We start from the raw sequence: 15,460 nt of genomic DNA, 5'->3' as shown, positions 1-15,460 counted from the left end.
GTTTTTTATTGTAATTTTAATCTTCTTCAGTCTGTTTATTGTAATATTTAATCAAGTTAAATTTAACAAAATTAAACCATCAAAAACATTAGTATTTATTTTCAACATTTAAAGGACGGGCAGCGTTAAACTTGCCACACAGTAAAACCACATGCTCCCACAGAGAAAGCTGAGCACCAAACACACCAGCCCCTTTTTTCAGGGTTACTTTCCGTTCTCCTGGGAACGGTTGTCCTCTTAAAGAGACAGCGTTCCCATTTATCACCCGCATCGCATGGGAGAGGATGAGTGTCACTTTAAAAGCACATGATAGCTAAAAGTGGGGAAACAGGAGTACGCGAGCCTATTGTGTGCAGAAAATTTCTGCATTGTCATACTACGTTGCTGCCCTTCACCGTTCAGCCTCCCCACCGAGCGGGTAGGCAGCTCCTCCGTCCGCACTGACAATTGGCTGGGCTCCTCTCTCTCTCTCTCTCTCTCTCTCTCTCTCTTCCTCTCTCTCCCTCGGTGTCACAGCTGCTTCCTGCTGCGCCGCAAGATCGTAGCTTCAACCGAGCTCTCGCGTGCACGCTGGTCTCGCGACGTGAAAGTCCCCTCTCTCCTTTATCGGAATGTTTGAAGATTAACGAGGTTGTCCTGTGGGTTGCACTCGCTTGTTGTCGCGGCTGGAAGCTCCAGGTCTGAGCAGAGCCGCCACGCACTGCAGGCGGACGGAGGGCCGTGGCGAGCCGGGTGGAGGGAACCCAGCGCTGTGGAAGGAGGACGGGAGAGGAGCCGGCGTTATCATGACTGAGAAACGGATGTCGCGGTGGTATTTCGGGGGGCTGGCCTCCTGCGGAGCCGCATGCTGCACTCATCCTCTGGATCTCGTCAAGGTGAGCGGCGCAGTGGCTCTGCCCACAGAGCTGGGGGGTGAAGGAGAGTGCAGGCCTTAACACCGGGGCACAGCTGGTTCCAGCTGCTCTTGCACAAGTCAGCGTGTTTCATCAAACCTCGCGTCTTGAAGGTTTCACACAGTATCACTGTAAACTAACGGAGATCTTAAATTGGCACAGTTTGTCTGTAACAAGTAGGATGTTCAAAGTTGAATCTAGGTCATAGGTCAACCCAAAGTTTCCCAGACACTGTAGTCCTGTTAATCTATACCAAATGCCTAAATCATCTTCTTCTCTAGTGACGTTTGCACATGACTCAAATAAAGTTTGTGGCGCTCAGGAAATCATGTGCTGTGTAATTATACAGGGAGGAAAGGTAATCACCAGACTGGAGTTGAGCAGCTTCTCTGAAATGCCTTCTGTTTGCCCTCACTTTTTACTTGCATGTGGCGAAGCTGGAAAGCGGGTTTTTACACACAAAGCACAAGCTTCAGAAATGTAAATGTTCATTATTTTAAGAAGAAAACAGAGCATGAACCGCTTACTGGCATTAAGGTTAAAAAAAAAGGTGACTGGCTTCAAACGACTACAGCCGAAAGTGACAAAGTGACCTGTCTTCTCTAGTTGTATGGGCTAATTTAAGTTTGCTACTGTTGGATAGTTTTGAGTAAAAATATCATAGCATCATAGTATTTATATAAAAATGTATGGCATTATATCCCTGCTTTGATTTAAAACAGAAAATTAGCAAATATTTAGTCATGTCAAGTGCCTAAACCTATGTAGTCCATACCACGTGTTTATTAAAATGTTTATACAAAGACTGAAGAAAAATATTTCAGTAAACTGCCTCTAAATTTAGGATTTTGTGGTTAAGCAAACTGTCCGGTTGCACGCAGTAATATACATTTTTGTTGGCTGGGCTTTGACTAAAACAGGTATAACGGGTCTGTCTAGTAAAATTGTCTCTGAACTGGATCCTCTGATGAAAAGGACGATAAAACTGTTAGGAACTGTGCAGCAGAAAATGTTAGGTTTATTTTCTCTTTTTAGGCACAAGAGGCCTTTATTTAGCAGTAACTGGACAGGCAATGGGGAGGAGAGAGCTCTATCACACACTGCACTCGGCACGTGAATGCATGTGTGTGACTGAATGGAGTGTGAAATGTGGACTTGATAAAGTTCTGTTCAAGTACAGGTCATTTACAGGCCATTTACCTACTGAGCCTCCCATCACTCAACATTTTAGTTGTTTTAAATCCCAAACTTATCAGAACCTTGGTAAAACTCCCATCTGGTAGCTAGATGATGCCTAGTTTGGAGCATTACACATTACTGCCCCTCCCCTACCTGCTGCTGTGTGCACTGCAGGTCAGCTGGCTGAAATGATGAAAATTATAAATAGCTGTTTTTGACACCGGATTACCAGTAAATTGCCTATTTATGAAAAGTCGGTACTGAACAGCTCTTGTGTCATTATCTCTTCCTGCAAAGTGTTTTTTCATGTTTAACTCTGAGATTAGTGTGAGACAGCTTTAATTCATCTTCATCAAATGCTGTTTTCTCAAGAGTTTAGATGAAAATCTGTGTCATAATCAAAATGGTCACAATCCGGTTTTGGAGCCAGTGTAGTGTTAAGACTTTCAAAAGGCATTTTTATTTCGTCTCTGGCTTTCAGCCGGCTTCAATGGCTTGATTTCCAAGAGTGAATAACATTTTGTTGCGACAATTATTCCGACATCTAGTTAGTTTAAAGACATTATGCAGTGAAAACAGAATGAGGTCCCATAATAGAGGAAAAGTGCATTTTGCACTTCGCTGTAGTGAGCTCTGTTTCCACATCGCCGAGAAGTCCAGTGGTGGCAGTGCAAAGACCACAGACTCCTGTTTGTTTTCATGCTAGCGTAGAACCGGATTTGGCAAACACAGGTTTGACCTCATCTGTTCTAGTTTTTAAAGTTACAAAGTGGTTTGCCAGCAGCACAAACACTGACAGAAAAATATAAGTAAGGATGGGACCAGTTCTGATGCTGCCTTGCTTTAAATTGTAGCTCTCTCTTTTTTTTAATGAAATGGTTATAAAATAATCAAGTTGATCGATTTATTTAAAACACTAATTAATTTCCCTCCAAAAATAATTTTCCCTCTACTTACAGCTTGATTTGAGCCCTGATCGAATCTTGCCGAATTAATCTTTATACCTGTGACCATAACAGATTTTTCTCTGGTGTGGAAATGGAGAAAGAACTTGACTTTTTGTCAGAGTTACTTTTTCAGTGGTTTCTTTAAATCTGATTCTCCTCATACTTGAATTGAAATTAAGTGACGTCGGTGATCAAGATATTGCTTCGTCATTTGCACTTGAGGGCTGAAGACTAACAACGACTTACTGTCTCCTCTACTGCAACTCCACAGGGCGATGGATTGCTAATGTGGGTAATAAATTACGTCAGAAGTCATATTTGATTTCCGCATTTTATCACTGAACTTTGTTCCAAAATCTGAAAACATTAGATTTGCAAAATCTCTGTTTCCAATGTGGTTCTGTGGCCAATGTGTTTCCTCATTATTTTGTATCTTGAGACACTGTTGCAACATTTTGTTCAGCAGATGTTGTAACTAAATCAGCATCCATTTCAGATTGTGAAGGTAGAGTTGGTGAGGAACTTTGAACTATACAAGTTGGGAACTCGACCTCGGACTTGAAATTTCTGACTTGAAAATGTTCAGATACAAAAGAAGCTGCAGTGATTTAAACGTTGAACCGAAACACACAAACCAGTTTATTCAGATCAGCAATGTGGGGGGAACAAAAGCCCACATTGTTTCAAAAAGGTCATTGACCTTCAATCCCAGGTCCTCATCAAAACAAAGAACAAAGGTCATGTTTTGAAACCACTGAGGCCCTCTTCCAACAAGCACAGAGTGTTACAACACCTGGATTACTGGTGCATGGCAGGATTTCCTTTTCTTTAAGGCCTAATGAAGAACAGCGTGGAAAATAACATTTATCATTAAAAGAAAACAGCTGAATTCAGAAAACCTTGTTTGATTTTTGAATCAAATTAAGCTTTCACATCAATCCGTGCATTTTTCCTTTGTGTTCTGCATCTAAGCTCCAAATCAGTGTGTGAGGTTTTAATTTTTTTTTCCAACATATGGCTCTCTTTTTCTTCCTCAGGTCCACCTGCAGACACAGCAGGAAGTGAAGAGGAGGATGGTTGGGATGGCTGTGCACGTGGTGAGGAATGACGGAGTGCTGGCTCTCTACAGTGGCCTCTCCGCCTCCCTGTGTCGACAGGTAGATTTTTTTTTTTTTAAGCTAAATTTTGTCCGAATCTGAAAAATTATGTGGGTGATCATCATCTTCAGCGTTGAAGAGTTTGTTCCTTAATTCACATCTACATATATATTTGTTGAATCAGTCTGAGTGTGGAGAAAAAAAAAACCTTTGCAAAATAATAGAAAAATAGCGATAGAGAGTTTTTCTTTTTCCCAAACAAATTGTGTAAGTTGAGTAAAGCTGCTGAATGCAGATAATATACAAAAGGATGATTAATTAATTAATACCAGCGATATCATATTAAGCTTCTTAACAAGAATACAAATGTTGTTGCATATTTTACATCCCTTGGTTGTTAGTTTATGTCAGTAATACACCCGGTCCTCTTTAATTTTTTTCAGAAGTTGCGCTCACTGTTGCTTTCCACTGATTTAAAGTAAATCTTTATTGTCACAATAGATAGAGCAAAAGGTCAGGGAGGAGACATTAGACCAGAGGCCAGCAGCAGCAGGATGATGATGATGATGATGATGATGATGCAGGGTCTTCTCAGGTAAGGAGGGATTATAACTTGATGAGAAATAGGGAAGGGAAAGTCCTCTACAGCAATTTCAACTTTTTTTTTCTCCATAAGACCATGTTATGGCAAAGATAAAGCTTAAAAAATGTACAACTTTGACTGTAACTTTATGGAAAAGCTGCCTCAAAGTCAGTAATTTTAGGCAGCAACAGTCAGAGTTATGAAGGGATAATTTCTTTGTACGGCTCTGAACGCACGCAAGCACAAATCTTCAACAGTCAGCAATAAAGTCAGCAATAAATAAATAAATAATAACTGCTTTTCACAGCAAGTTTTTTCTGGAACTTTGTTTTAGCGAGCTCAACCACACTGAAACTGAAACCAGTGTCTGAGAAACTGCTGATATACTTGGGTTTTTATTTACAACCATCACTCAAGTGCACTGGGAATAAGTCGGACAAGGGGGGTCATTCCCTCTTGTTCGGAGCAGCAATAGTTTGGACAAAAATTCCTCGTTGACGTCAGAGAACAATGGGCAGACTGGCTTGAGATGGGGGGGGGGGGGAAATGTCTTGAAATAAATGGGCTACAGCAGCAGAAAACCACACTGGGTGCCACTCCCGTCAGCTAAGAGCAGGGAAATTACCCTGCAGTTCACACAGACTCACCTAAATTGGGCAATCAATGACACATTGGGAAAAGTTTGCCTGGTTCAGTGAGCCTTGATTTGAGCTGGGATATTCAGGTAGTGGAGTCAGAAAAAACCTGAAAACATAGATCCATCCTGTCTTTTTTTAAGGATGCTTTGGTTATATTGTGCTGTTTCTACGCTCCTCTTCAGAGACTCTACTTTTATAGTCCGCTTATTTTGTACAGGTCAGATAAAATCCTGTGGCCTTTTTCTGTCAGAAGTTAAATCTAACCTTTCTACCACCACAAATGTTGGACCAATTCAGCAGAATTTATTCTGTTTTAAAATGCTTTTCTCATTTGTCAGAGACCACACAGACCAACCGAGGTACTATGGCTTATCCAGTGGGGGTTACAGCACCCCCTAGCGGCCTCCTGAGGCCACCATTGAATCTAACACAACTGGTGAAGTTGTGTTAGATTACACAACTTTATTAGGTTTGTCTGTATTGCTGCTCCATTATAATCTCATTTAGTAGATATGACTGATAAAAGCTGGAGCTTGTTAGGGTGCGGGTTTATCGTTGTTCTATTTGAGACGTAAAAAGTAGGATTTGTAATTTCTTTTATCTTTAAAATGAAAAAAATCTGAATTTAATGTACTAAAATGTGATTATGCATGGTCATATGTTAACCCAAGAACATGAATACAACGGTGTAAGCAACCGTGATGCTTCACTAACATGCAAACCTGCTTTGTATTGCTAAGATTGCTGCTTCCTTCCACAGATCTCTTGAGGTTGCAGCTTTCTTGGGCCCAGACTTCTTCCTTTGGATAAAGAAAGTGACTGAGCTGTTTATGAACTAAACATGTTTCTGTCTTTCAGATTACCTACTCCCTCACCAGATTTGCCATCTATGAGACAGTCAGAGACATGATGGGCAACACTGGCAAGGGACCAATGCCTTTTTACCAGAAGGTCCTGCTGGGAGCATTTGGAGGTACACACACACACACACACACACATTCGTTCCTTCGTCTTTCACTCTGACCCAAATGTGCAGTTGCCACCTGTGAAGGACTGTTTACCAACACGTTTTATCTGCCAACAGGATTCACTGGTGGGTTTGTTGGGACTCCATCAGACTTGGTGAATGTCAGGTAAAGCTACCTGACAACATTCCCTTTAAGCAAGAACATTTGTGTGGATTTTGCTAATTAATTATGGTATTAGCTGGTATTAGCTGGAAAGATAAATGAGATCTGAAATCATTTTTTCTTCTTCCTCTTCTAGAATGCAAAACGACGTGAAGCTGCCACCAGAGCAGAGAAGAAAGTGAGTGTTGGGGTTGAACGATGCTCTGTATAGATTGGTGTTCACGTAATTTATCACTGTACTTGTGCTTTGCTTGCAGCTATAAACATGCCGTCGATGGACTCTACAGAGTCTTTAGAGAAGGTAAACGACGAGCACGAAATCAAGTTTTGACTTTGTGTTTGTGTCATCTGGCATCGCAATCAAGGTCTGGTCTTTATTTGTTCATGCAGAGGGTGTGAGAAGGCTGTTCTCAGGAGCCTCCATGGCGTCTGGCAGGGGGGCGCTGGTCACTGTGGGGCAGGCAAGTCGCATTAGAAATCACGTTACGTTTTCACAAAACGTTCTTCTAAGTGATTAACGACACTTTCCTGCAGCTAAGAATTGATGCAGCAGAGACGGAATGATTTAGACTTTCTTTAAATCTCAAAAGTTTTTTTGCAAAAAAAAAAAAAAAAATCCTCATAACAATCCTCCTAGAGGGCACAAAAAATCAATATTATTGAGACAATGGCTGCACTGGAGATTTCATCCTTTCATATAATAAGCTGGCAATACATGGACATTTATATTTAAATGAGTCTCAGTGTTTAAGATTAACATTTCCCAAATTGTATTTTTTTTTTTTGTTTGCAGTTGGCGTGTTATGACCAGGCCAAGCAGCTGGTGTTGGGAACAGGCGTGATGGGAGACAATATACTCACACACTTCCTTTCCAGCTTCATAGCGGTAGGAATTGAGTTCTTCCACTGATTTAAAGCAGTTTCCAGAGCTGCTTCTTCTATATTTTACATTTTTTACAAACATCTCCTCTGCAGGGAGGCTGCGCTACGTTCTTGTGTCAGCCTCTGGATGTGCTCAAAACCAGGTTGATGAACTCAAAAGGAGAGTACACAGTAAGTAACTCGCTCGTCTCGTAGGTCGCCTACTTGTTCAGTTTTCAGTTTAAACTCACTTTAATAATATTTATTTCTCCCCCCCATGTCTGCAGGGAGTAATGCACTGCTTACGGGAAACGGCCAAACTGGGTCCGCTGGCATTTTACAAGGTAAAAAATAAATAAGGAAAAATAGTCCTACACAATTTGTCCTCATTCATGGATATATAGAAAATCACTCAGACCTGATGATGATGGCAATAATTGATGCAAATACATTGTGAACCTCACTTTAGATGTGTGTTGAATACCTATAAAAGTCAGAGTTGTGAAATGACGGCTGTTTCATTTTTTTCAGCAGTTTTTCTATGCAGGAAGGCTTGAAATTAGTCTTTTATTCTACTCATTGTGTCTTCTTAAATCAGTCCTTTATCAGTGTATTAAAAAGTTCAACTGCAATGAGATTTTATTTTTCCACACTGATGCAAAAAAATCGATTTTTTTGTGTCGATCTCAACTGTTTTCAGAATCTCCTTGAATTTCAGATGCATCTCAATCAAAGTATCGTTAAATTAAGTGACTTATTTCAGTAATCCAGTTCAAAAAGTGACATTAATTTTCTCAGAATACAAAACATTACGTCAGACCGATAAGAGTTTTGTTATGCAGAAACGTTGGCCATTTGTAACGTACTTTCTTCAGCTCTACAGCAGTGTTTCCTAAATCTTGTCCTCAAGGCTCCTGCATGTTTCACATGTTTCTGCTTTAACACACCTGAATTGGATGACTGCTGCTCAGGACTGGCCTGTTAGTCAGACATCAGTTGAAATCAGGTGAGCTGCAGCAGGGAAACATCTAAACCATGCAGGGTGGTGTGCCTTGAGGACAACATTGCTCCACAGTATATCCACTCAGTAGTTGATCGGGATTTGGTTTGGTTGAATCACTGCCGAAATGCGACGTGACATGGAGGCGTTCAGCCTGTGAAAACAGCTTCTCTGTGTGGTTTAGGTTGAGATAATTAGGTGGCCATTGATACCATGGTCATTACAGCAGGTATAGATACTTTAGGCTGTGTGAGCAGAAGCCAAATCCTGCTGGGGAATTAAATCAGTATCTCCATAAAGCTTGTAGTCAGGGGATAAAAGGAGCGCGACAGTTGTGGTCCACATCCTGGATTCTTGAAACACTGACTGTCCAGACATTACGGATCTTCTTCAAACTCTTTAAATGAATCTGTTCCAAGGCAGTGGTTATATTTATGGAGCCTTTTCTTTGAGACTTTATCCTTCCACTCAACTTTGTGTTAATATGCTCAACTCTGAGAACATCCAGTTTCTTATGCAGAGATGTTCCTTGTGACTGTGTGCTGGACAGCTACCAACTCCACTGATTTCCTAATGTCTTTGAGGCTTTAACATGCCCATAACACACAATTTCTGTGTTAAAGATTCTTTTTTGATTGTAATATTCTAATTCTTAGAGAAACTGAACTTTGGGTTTTATTCACTATAACTAAAATCATCAAAATTAAAAGAACATTGTGTGTAATCAATCTACATGCAATGAGTGAATTTTTGAACACATTCGCTCCACTTAGCTGTGTGTGCAAGTTATTGCTGGTTTTGCTGCTGTCATTTCGCACTGAATGTTTCCTCTGTTCTGTGTGCTGCAGTTCAGTGTTGTTGGTTATTTTCACTATCAGATCAAAGTGCAGAGATTAAAATCCTTTGACTTTGTTGCAGGGTCTTGTCCCAGCCGGGATCCGCCTGGTTCCCCATACAGTTCTCACCTTTGTTTTCCTGGAGCAACTCAAGAAGTACTTCGGCATTCGCATCATCTCCTGATCCGCTCCTTGGCTCCGTCACCGCCAATCATGTCCTCCTTCCTCATCCTGCTCCTCATTATTCACAAGTAAAGAAGGGAAAGGGGGACCTGAACATGGTCATGGTGCTTTTCCCTCTCCTTTTTTTCTCTACCTCCATCCCACAAGTGGATTTACGCGACTTGCATCGAAAACCAACAGTTCTGGTCATTCTTTTGCTCTTTTACATCAGAAATGGGGGGAAAAAACAGATTCAAAGCTACTGGATTGAGGTTAATGACATCAATAGAATATTAATCAAGTGTCAGAGATTACTGTTATTGTTTAATCATGATGTAGTTTTGGAAACTGAGTTCAGATCGTACATGTTTAACATTACATGTTGGTCGCAGGGAAAATTTTAACCTCAGCTGATTTCATATCATGTGCCGTTTATTAATCTGACCTAAAATCTAATCTATTAGTTGTTTGTGATAATTTCAGGAGTGACACAAAGTGAGGAATAACTGCAAACTGCAGCTTAGTTTACAGTTCTCTAAAGCAATTTCGATTTTATCAAGAGAGCACGACATCATCCAGAAGTTGTAAACAAACGCAGCGCAGCTTTATCAGTTCCCATCTGACCAATCTATAATGGATTTACAAAGTCATAAATCTAAGACGCCTGTTTATTTTCACTCGGCAATCGGTGAGCAAACAGCGGGGTTGATAAATTGAGTTCAACATAAAATATTTTTTTTGTTTTTGTTTCCACCTTAATATTTTTTTAACAAAATCAAAACACTGACTGATTAAAATGTGATTAATTTCTTTCCGTTGCTTCCTTAATTCATTCCACTGTCACATTTCACATCACGTCTAAAAACGGAGAGGACCAAGTTTGTTTGGATCACTTTTTACACAGCGAGTTAAAAGAAAACTGAGGTTTTCTCCACACATAGCTGGGTCTTTTTTTAAAAACAAATATCTTCACCACATTGTTTAAAAAAAATAATACTGTGCACATGGGATCGGTTTTAGAAAAAGTTTTCAGCCACATCAACTTGCACAAAGCTGCTCCTGGCTGTTGTTTTTTAAACATGCCAGACCCATAGGGGGCAGTGTAGCACAAAGCTAAAACCTGTGTCAGCCAATCAGATTGCTTCACAACAACCACGACTTCCTGCTGGGAATTAAACATGGCGCCAGGAAATTGAAATGCGTTTAAACAGAGTACTAGGTTATAAAGTAAAAAAAAAACATAGGTCAATGTCAATTGGGAATAATGTCAAACAAATTATACTATGTGGATTTATTGTTGCTTTATTTGTCCTCTTTGGTTGGAGTTTATAAATAATTGTTTTTAGTGATATTAAACTGAGTTTTCCTGTGGATGAAAGACCAAAAGGCTTTTTTTTTCACCCCAGATATCTGGCTACATGTGGACTAGGCCTGAAATACATAAAGACATCTGATGATACATAAAAATTATTCTGTCTCCAAGATCCTAACAACATTCTATATCTACTCTAAGGATACGGTTTAAAAAGGCAGTATTGTGTAAAATCTAAATTTTTCAGCATTTCATTATGTTATAATATTCACTCGTCAAAAACATACCTGGAGTGCTGCCTTGATTTTTACATGTATGATCGAGAAATCTTTGAATCTCCCATGGCAACCATTTCAGGGAGGTTGCCTTTTACACACAGCTCCCCTCTGCAGCTGCAGTTTTCAGTCGGGCTTCTGCCTCACAGAGCCATCCACCTCCTTGACTCTCTCAATCAGCTCCTTCAGACTAGCCAGCAGCAATTAGCAAACGCTTTGTGGAACTACGCCGCATCTGCTGAGCTCATTATACAAACTGCTTTTCAGGGCAATGCTCCTATGAACAATGTTAAAGGCTTAATAGAGGAACACTGATGTGATGACTTGCTGAAGGCGGAGTGTCGGAAAGAGCAGGAGCTTCTTAAAGGGACAAAGCCCAATTCCAATGTGTTTGCAAAGTCAAATTAAGTGATTCTCGATATAGATGGAGCATTTTTATAACAACTAAAGGCAACATGATTACTTGATTGTACTATAAAATGGTACTATGTGCCTGTAAAATACATAATGCTGCCTCTTTAAACAACAGCTCTTTTTCAGTCTGCAATATTGGTTTTAAAACGCGCTTTATTTAAAACTTGATATAACACTGACTGACCTGCTTTTAACAAAGGGATGACATTTAAGATTCAAAATATTCAAACTGAAATTGTGGATGAATCCAGTTTCAAATGTTTTTCTGTTTCTTTCACTCATAAGATGTAAAGAATATCTTCCCTCTGCAAGCCGTGCCTGCTCGAGTCTTGCTGCCTTATAGTATCTGTCCTGTAGGGGGCAGTCTTGTTGCGTGTGAATTGTCCTGTTTTGTGCACCCGAGAGGTTTTCTATCTTCATCTCAGGATGAAACCTGTGTCATCTACTGTATTTACATTCACTGAAGTGGAACTGTCGGGACAGTTATGGGTCAGTAAGTTTTAATATTGTAGATCTTTCACTAATACATTTGAGAATTAAAGGACTAATTGAAACTGTGTCTTCAGATTTTTACTGTAGTTTTTTTTTGGGGGGGGGGGGGGGATTTTATTTGAGTGTTTCTAAAGCAAGCCAGTGTTTCTTTATCTAAATAAATCTAATAAGTTAATAAGTCAGCTGCTGATCCTTTGGGGTGGTAAGTGATTCATTTGAAGAGTTTCAGCTTCTCACTGCTACAAGGTCGCGCAGCACAGCTGGCTGCGGTGGAGAATCAGCCTTCACCTTCAGGGTTCTGGTCTCAGCAGAGCAAGGGCGCGATTTAATGTCCACACATCTACCGTCTTGATCTCAGGCCTTCCTTCCCAGACTCGTGGCCTCTCCGTGGGCATGAGGCAGTTAATTGGTGACATTCATGAGCAATGATTAATGAAATCCGGGGGGGATTCTGCTCTTTGGCCAAGATGAACATAAGCACCCATATGTTATGATTGTAATACATCATATTAGTGACTGTGACCTTTCACCTCCATCATCTTCTGTCACATCTGTCACTGAATGTGGTAATGGAGGAGAAACTACCTACCATTACAGGAGGTAGTGTTCATCCTCCGTCATTGGTGGCCATGCTAACTAGCTTTAGCATTCACTTCAGACTGTGCTGTAGTGAAGCGGAGAGCAAGGCGGTTGAGAGCAGCACATTCACAAGCTTGATTTTTTTTTTTTACACATCTGTATTATTTTGTCACAAGATGGTGACAGTTCTAACATACGTGTGTGTGTGTTTATGAAGAGCATAGTGAAACATTATATATAAATATATAAACATGTTATATATTGCCGCTTTAATGTTTCCCACAAATTAAGTCAGGTATGTTTGCAGATTAACGGCACACAAATTTCAACATTGCAGTTGTTAATGAAATACAGTTAAAGATTTTTGTTTTCTAAATTGACACTTTTATATTTTATTATATTTAAATGCATGTCTGAGATACACTTTGGTTAGATTAAAATAAATCATGTCCGATCTAAATCTGCCAGTTGTGAGAAAAATTTAAGGCTGAACTTTTATTTCCTGACTTATCGATGTCAATACTCATCTGCATCAATTGAAAAACATGTTCTCTTGCATTTCCAGTTTTGCAGATTACTTAATAAAAATTCTTAGATATAGATCAACTTAAAAATGTAATATTTCTTTAAAAGTGGCTTTCATTTGTTTTAGGTAAAAAAAAAAACGTTTATTTTTCTTTAAGAATAAAACAGTATATAAAGAACATGGTGAAAAACAATGTTTGCATTAAAGCTCCAGTGAAAGACTCAGCTACCTCAGTAAAGATGAACTCATTTTTTTTCCCTTCGTTTTTATCCGTCTTTACCAGTGGCAGCAATAATGGTGGATGTATTATTTTGTTCTCCTTTATATGCTTCCTTTCCTTTTATTTTTCTGGCAACTGACGTGCAGTTTAACATTTCAATATGTTTTGCTCATTTCTATTGATTATCTTCTAAGCTTTGGATCTAATATAACAATAAATTAAATACAAAACTCCAAACTCGATCACACGAACTCAGACAGGCGCGCCACGTTTCGTCCAACAGAGATGTCGTTTACGGATAAATGCATTTCATTCAAAGCCTGAAGGAAAAGCCCGGGAATACAATATTTCATCATGTCACAAATACGTTTGCTTATTGAGAGAAGTGGATTAAAAGTGTGAATTATTGTAGCTGAGCTATATGTTGTATCACTTTAACATAAAATCAAACATTTTATCATTGCTACGACTTTTGCTGACGTCTGTTCTTATGAATCTCCTTAGCGTGTCATCCGTCACCTTGGGAAGAGGAGAAACCTCAGGGAGAAAACTGGAGCAGTGGGTGGATTTCAGAATAAACATTGTTGCCCGTAGGAAAACATCAAAACGCTGGATCGAGCCTCAACTCGGGGTGTGAGTCAAATATGAAACTGAAACCTGGTGAGAACATTTACACAGATAATGTTGCAAACGAAGCTATTTTTGGGCGTTCGTGATTTTCTGCAGATGTCGGGCTCCCCATCGATACAGGATAACATTCTACGAAATCTTACTTTGTTGCTTTGGTACAGAAAATACCAGGAACCAAAATCAAAATGAAATTTTATGCCAATATTTCTGAAGGTTTTGCCGTAGGAAAAGTTGATTGCTTCATGACATATGAATTTATGAAGCAAATGTTTATTAATCAGCTGAACATCCCTGCTGTGTTCTGTACATTTGTTTCTTTCATGACAAGTCCCACAGGTTTATGAATTTGACACGCCGCCCTGGTCCACAAATCATTTTCACATGTCTTTTCAGGCACAAAACATTTGTGTCTGTGGGCAAAGAATCTGTGCTGTAAATCATTTCAAAATATGTTTCTCTGTGACTTTGGCATTTGTAGAATAATATGTAGTCTGCCTTTCACTGACCTGCACATCTGTGCAACACTGGCACCATTTGTTCTTCTTATTGGTGGGGAAGCTCTGCTAATGGTTGCTGTTGATCTTTTGCTAAAAAAAAAAAAAACTGATTATAACCCCATGATTTTTGAAGTAGTGGGGAAAAAAAGACGTTGCTGTTCTATGTTCCCGGAAGTAGCTAGCTGTGCTGCAGGAAACAAACAAGTAGAGATATGTTGGACTCTGTTTCTGTGCAATATATTTTGCTCCTGATTTATGTTTTTCCAGGAAATGTTCAGTGGACGGGCTGCTGTGCTCACATCGGTCCGCTGTTTGACATGTCGATGTGCCATCACACACTCCAACAGAGCTAAAATGAAACACAGTTTTTGCTAATATTTAGTATGCTGGAAGAGAAAACTTGTTTTATTTTAGATGTGGAAATACATAGTCAGGAGTAACTCTCTACAGAGGTGCGTGAAAGCAGGAACAATTGCAGAAAGAGCAAAACATGAAAAAAAAATCAAATAGCAAAAGCAAGACTGGGGAGATGAAGGATAATTCATGTCTGAAAATGTGCTGTGGCAAAACCCAGCTTTCTAAAATATTCATAATAAAAATTATCACCTGTGTTTGTGTGATTGAGCTAAAGAAGCCAAGCAGCGGGCGCTCAGAGGTGACACTGAACCTTTTTACAGCTACAACTTTCATTTTCACTTACAAAGGATGATGGGAGCAAAAAGAAAACAAAGTGATCAGATTTTTACTTCTTTAAGTCGGGAATTATCCAAATGCGTATTGAAAAATTCAGAGTAATGAGAGTAGGTCACTATGAAGGCAACATCCTTTGTTTTGTTTGGTTTAACAATGCAGGAGGTTTTTTTTTTTTTACACATATTTAAACTGTTACTATGCCCTGACAGTATGATATTAGACAGAAAAAGAAAAACAGAAAAACAATACAAAATAATAATAAAAAGAAACATTCTCTCATTTTATTGTGCCAGGACAGAGTAAGAATTTCAACAAATACACAAAAACATATTTTTAATAAAAGTTACCTACTTCAACTTTACTATTTTAGGAATCTTGTCAGAAACATTTCTTGCATCATTTTACTTTAATTTCACAATTGCACACTACTTTGTGATGGTCTGTTAAAACACTGAGGTTTGCAGTTGTTGGGTAGCAAAACGTAAACAACTTCAGG

At 39.4% G+C, this 15,460-nt stretch overlaps 1 protein-coding gene across 1 annotated transcript; it reads left to right on the top strand.

Annotated features, from left to right (window-relative positions):
• Positions 1-355: 355 nt before the first annotated feature.
• On the top strand, positions 356-11,886 carry slc25a10b (solute carrier family 25 member 10b). The gene is made up of 11 exons (XM_088004951.1): positions 356-875; positions 4,057-4,176; positions 6,196-6,310; positions 6,422-6,470; positions 6,604-6,645; positions 6,725-6,768; positions 6,858-6,928; positions 7,261-7,353; positions 7,443-7,520; positions 7,616-7,672; positions 9,247-11,886. The coding sequence occupies exons 1-11, from the start codon at positions 786-788 to the stop codon at positions 9,346-9,348; spliced, it is 861 nt and encodes a 286-aa protein (XP_087861077.1). The 5' UTR covers positions 356-785; the 3' UTR covers positions 9,349-11,886.
• The last annotated feature ends 3,574 nt before the right edge of the window (positions 11,887-15,460 follow it).

This window comes from Poecilia mexicana, unplaced genomic scaffold (assembly GCF_051168715.1).
Source record: "Poecilia mexicana isolate PSO_F unplaced genomic scaffold, ASM5116871v1 scaffold_1, whole genome shotgun sequence".
NCBI classification, from domain to species: domain Eukaryota; kingdom Metazoa; phylum Chordata; class Actinopteri; order Cyprinodontiformes; family Poeciliidae; genus Poecilia; species Poecilia mexicana.
This window is presented reverse-complemented; position numbering and strand designations above follow the sequence as displayed.